Source organism: Micropterus dolomieu, linkage group LG19, assembly GCF_021292245.1.
Source record: "Micropterus dolomieu isolate WLL.071019.BEF.003 ecotype Adirondacks linkage group LG19, ASM2129224v1, whole genome shotgun sequence".
Taxonomy (NCBI): Eukaryota; Metazoa; Chordata; class Actinopteri; order Centrarchiformes; family Centrarchidae; genus Micropterus; species Micropterus dolomieu.
In genome coordinates, this window is record NC_060168.1 from 16687623 (window position 1) to 16692986 (window position 5364).

Sequence of the window (5364 nt, forward strand, 5' to 3'; positions counted from 1 at the left end):
GTGCTGTCGGAGTTCACTGACTTTACACACGACAAGGAGTACAATGACAACCTGACTTTTTACTTAGTGCTGGCTTTGGCTGTAGTTTCCTTCCTCTTCATCACGTGTTTAGTGGTTATTATATCAGTGAAAATCTACAGATGGAGACAGTCTCGCGTCCTGTATCACTCCAATCTCCCTGTGATTCCGTATTATCCACCACGTTACTCAGACACTTTGGGGACAGGGACTCTCCAGCACGTGTACAACTACGAGGTGTGCAGGACGACTGACTCCAGAAAGAGTGACTGTAAGTTCGGCAGAGCTGGTAGTCAGAACGTGCTGATAATGGACCCCAGTTCTACAGGGACGATGCAGCGGATACAGAGTGAAAAGAGCATCCTGGATGAACCAGACTCTCCTCTAGAGGTTAGTCTCATGGAATGAAAAGTGTTGCATTACACATTTACTGGCCGCATCGTTTTTTATCTATTAATCATGTTGCTCACTAAACTTCATGGAAAGCTAAGAATCATAATGTAATTAACATATGCTTTCTTCTTTATCCAGTTTTCCATCCTTACAACCTACTGTCCTTAACAGCTTTAAAAATACACCTTTAATATCCAATACTTCACGTTTGAATTGTTTTATAAAACTTGTATCCAGTGTTCTTCAGAGAAAAATTCAGCAATTTATAGGTTTTGGTCCTTTTTAACCTTAGTCATACAAGCCCAACCTTAATCACAGATTAAATGTGTGAAAACATTAGGAATAATTTTTAATATAGTTACTAAACAAACGGAAATTCATGCTAAAAAATATTGCAGTTAAATGTAATCCAGGATTTTCCAGAACTGTCCTGTATCAGCTATCTCTAGTTATCCTTTAGTAGGATATTTAGGCGAAGAACTTTAATTAGAACATTACAGATTGACAGACACAACAAGAGTTTTTGTTTGGCTGACATGTCCCTTGGCATAACTAGTTTACAGTGAGTGTTTGAGTTGTTCGTTGCAAACGTGACAGCACATATTGATGATCTGGCATGCTCACATGCATGATTCACAGTGTGCATTCATTTGTTATCACATTTGTTCCTACTGGCTTGCTTTCATATCCGCCTATATTATGTGATTACATATTTGTCATTTATAATTTCCTTTACTACAAGCTATGCCTTGTTTAAGTCTGCAGCTGTTAATTATTTTCCAACCATTAACTGAAGTCTACAAATTTACTGACTCTGTCACAGACACATAATGTATTAATCTGTCCACTGTGGATGCTTTTAGAGAGATTGGATCTTATGAATTTTAAGCAAACAGTTTAGAAGTCAGTTTTGAATTTGAGTCTGCCTTTGTAAGCTACAATTTTGCTATTAGCTTTTATCGCTTTGCATTAAAACACAGTGCTGAAAGTTCTCTGTTACAGTTAGTACAATTTTAAAGAATGTTGGGATGATGCAACGCATGAGACTCCGATATGGTAGACTTTAAAATATGTCATGCAAACCAGGCTTCAGATTATACTGGCACACTGACTACAGCAAGTCAGCCCACATTCATGAGCGTTTTTTGTATGAGTTGTCTTATTTAAAGGAAATGTCATCTGTCTTGTTGGACCTACGATTTGTGAAACGACTTTTGATTCTAGAGTTTTGGTAAACTCAGAGATTGACTAGATTAATTTTATAATATGTTTTTATTTATTCTGCCTTTGTGGATGTTAGTATAATATTTGATAAGGGCATATGTAACTGTTTTTTATTAATCTGAAAATCTCTTTCCTGTTAAATATCATAAATATTTGCTAAAAAGCAATTTTACTGTAGCCTTCTTTAGAACTGCAACATTCTTGGTCTTTTGTAATTAAAAATACGGGCCATGTCATTGGTTAGTTGGTTAATATTATTGTGCATTCAGCACCATTGTCATGGACAGCGCTATCCAGAGAGGGACAATGCAAAAGACATGCCAGTGAAACAGTTGAAGAATTATGCCCAGTCACTCTGAAACATCATTTCAGGGACCCTTTCCAGAAAGTTATTCCTCCATGTTTGCTAATGTACATTTATAGCATTTATTTCTATTATTCTACATTTTTATGTTCTTATAATCCCATGGAATGTTAAGAAGTAATCTGTTTTGTTGCTGAAGACTTGTGGATATGAAGACATATAGTCTGTCTGGGGCCTGGGAGTATTTTTGACTCTCATGCAATGACACATCAATTAACAGTCAGTGTGGTTGTTCCCTGCTTTACTGTTCTGTATTTCAGTTATCATTACAGTTGATTTCTCCCCTTTCACCACTTCTCTGTATTTTGTTTGGTAAATAATCTAAATAGCATACTGTTAAATAGTGTGGGAATCACTGAGTTTTGATTGAGTTAAAGTTACCCAGCACAGACTTTGAAAGATCCACTGATCTTCTAGGTTCATTGCCTGCAATGAGCTCTTCAGTGTCCATGTTAATAGGACCAGATACACCTTTCTAGCATTGCCACTACCATCATCCTAACTTTGCATGTTGTCTGCATTATCCACTTGTTGTTGATCACCTATTAAGTCATCAGCAAAGACCCACCCATGGTCATAGATTTATAGTTACGTTGTTGTGATCTTCTTTTATTACAGTCCACCTAGCTGCACTACCTTGCTGTATCTATATATCTCAGTGAAACGTAAAAAGTCACGCTGTCTGAAATCCTGCTTCATCTTGATCCAAAGAACTACTTTTATGGACAGTGTGGAGCTGTAAGAAGAAAACAAAATAGTTTTAAAAACTGTAGAATGTAAATCACTTTAATTACAGTTCAGGCCTGTGTAGGCATGCGAGAGTTAATAGAACATAGTCTGTAAATGTACTATATTATAGTGTCAGTTTAAATTCAGGTATACCCTTCTAGGTGGATTAAATCAGATGTAAATGAGGGAGTAATGTTTCAAAGCTGCATATGTGGTGCAAGTCATCTTGTGCACTGTCTCTGTAGCAAACAACAAGTTCAGATGAATATTTTCAGTTCTAATAAGTTAACTATTAAGTCAGCATTTATTAGAGATAATGTTTTAACTGTTTCTGATCAACTAGACAAGATCCATTTATAATCTCTTCTTAATTTACTACATTCTTAATTGCAGAATCTTCTTACATAACAACTGAACTTCTTGTGTATTTGTTATCAACATAGCACATATTCATTGAGCAGTTAAATATTATTTAATTTCTTCAAAACTAAGGCATTGTTTGATTCATGTTGTGATGAGTAAAAGTCATATTTATTTCGTCATAATGAACCTCGTCCTTCATGTTGAAGTTTTCTGCAGTGCAAGTGTTTGGACTCTCAGGGCCGCTGTTGGCTAATGTAGAGCCTGCCCCCATCATGTGTTATATTAAACAGAGAAAAAGACACACATACAGCACACAAGCGTCATTGCAGAAACGTGGAGACAATCCGCGCTGCGATTCATTTATTTTGGATTCAAGAAACACGAAGATAATCAATCTTACCCTGGATTCTTTATAAAAAAACGGACATAAACGCTTTGGATTATCTCTTTGCGGTATTTGTCGAAGATAAAATGTCGGACAGAACAATAAGATGGCAAGTACTGTTGTTTTTCACGATGTCTTCCCTCAGCTCGGTGTTCGGGCAGGTCACCTACTCCATTCCCGAGGAAATGCCAAAAGGCTCTCTAGTTGGTAACATCGCGCAAGATTTAGGTTTGGACGTGAAAAGACTGAAGTCAGGTAAAGCTCGCATATATACAGAGGACAATGCAGAATACATCGAGCTGAATAAAGACAGAGGAGCCCTGGTAGTGAAAGAGAGAATCGACAGAGAGGCGCTCTGTGGACAGACAACACCTTGCGCTTTACATCTTCAAATTACTCTGGAAGACCCGATTGAATTCTACACCGTTACAGTCGAAATTAATGACATCAACGATAATGCACCCAGTTTCAAAAAGGATGAAATGAAATTTAGGATTAGTGAGTCGGCTGTGATTGGAGCAAAATTTGTGCTAGAAAGAGCTATGGATCTAGATGTCGGTGTGAACGGATTGCAGAGTTATTCGCTTAAACCTACAGACAACTTTCATCTAAAACTCCAAAATCAACAAGATGGAAGTAAAAAGGTGGAAATGGTTTTGCAGAAACATCTGGACAGAGAGGCGCAAGAGCACCACTCTTTAACTCTCACAGCAATTGATGGTGGAGATCCTCAGCTGTCGGGAACAATGCGAGTAGACATTTCAGTACTAGACGCTAATGACAATGCCCCAGTATTTACGCAGGAGGTATACAAGGTTACTATAGTGGAAACTGTTCCAAAGGGCACGGTTTTGTGTACCGTTAGTGCTGTAGATGTAGATCAAGGTTCAAATGGAAAAGTGTCATATTCAATAACAAACACGTTGGATGATGTACCTCTTTTGTTTCAAATCGACGAAAAAAAAGGTGTGGTAGCTTTGTCTGGAAACTTGGATTATGAAAAGTCACAACATTATGAAATACACGTACAAGCTAGTGATGATGGAGGGCTAACAGATTCATGTAAGATTATTGTGGATGTGTCAGATACGAACGATAATCACCCGTCTATTAATATCATGTCCAAGACTAATTCAGTATCAGAAAATTCTAGACTAGGAACTGTAGTGACTATATTTAATGTCCAAGATCCTGACTCTGGAGAAAACGGCAAAGTCGCATGTAAAATCGAAGAACACATGCCGTTTCTGATGAAAACAACGTCGAAAAAATTCTTCAGCCTAGTAACCGACAGTGATTTAGACAGAGAGAGAGCCTCTGAGTATAATATAACAGTGACCTGCTCTGATGAGGGAGTGCCCTCCCTCTCCAGCAGCGTCACTCTCACCTTACAGATCTCTGATGTGAATGACAACGCGCCTGTCTTTGAGAGGAGCTCATATGAGGCCTACATTGTAGAAAACAACACACCAGACCTCTCTATATTCACAGTGAAAGCCAGAGACGCTGACTGGAAACAGAATGCGCGTGTTTCTTACATACTGGAGGACTCCTCTGTTAACGGAGTGCCAGTCTCCTCATATGTGTCCGTTAGTGCTGATAGTGGAGTCATCCATGCAGTGCGCTCTTTTGACTACGAGCAGATCAAAGACTTCCAGTTCCGCGTCAAAGCGCAGGATGGAGGCTCCCCTCCACTCAGTAGCAACGTGACTGTGAAGTTAGTTATTCAGGACCAGAACGACAACCCCCCTCAGGTTCTGTACCCAGTCCAGACTGGTGGCTCTCTGGTGGCTGAAATGGTGCCTCGTTCAGCAGATGTGGGCTATCTGGTCACTAAAGTGGTGGCTGTTGATGTGGACTCTGGACAGAATGCCTGGCTCTCCTATAA

At 38.9% G+C, this 5364-nt stretch overlaps 1 protein-coding gene and 1 pseudogene across 1 annotated transcript in view; both read left to right on the forward strand.

Moving 5' to 3' along the window:
* The window catches only part of LOC123958213 (protocadherin gamma-A6-like), a 2312-nt gene extending 1886 nt beyond the window's left edge, over nucleotides 1–426 (forward strand). Inside the window, exon 2 of the mRNA XM_046031469.1 lies at nucleotides 13–426. Within this exon, the coding sequence (XP_045887425.1) occupies nucleotides 13–426 (414 nt within the window). The remainder of the gene's footprint in view (nucleotides 1–12) is intronic.
* A 3157-nt stretch (nucleotides 427–3583) lies between these two features.
* The window catches only part of LOC123957487, a 2674-nt pseudogene continuing 893 nt past the window's right edge, over nucleotides 3584–5364 (forward strand).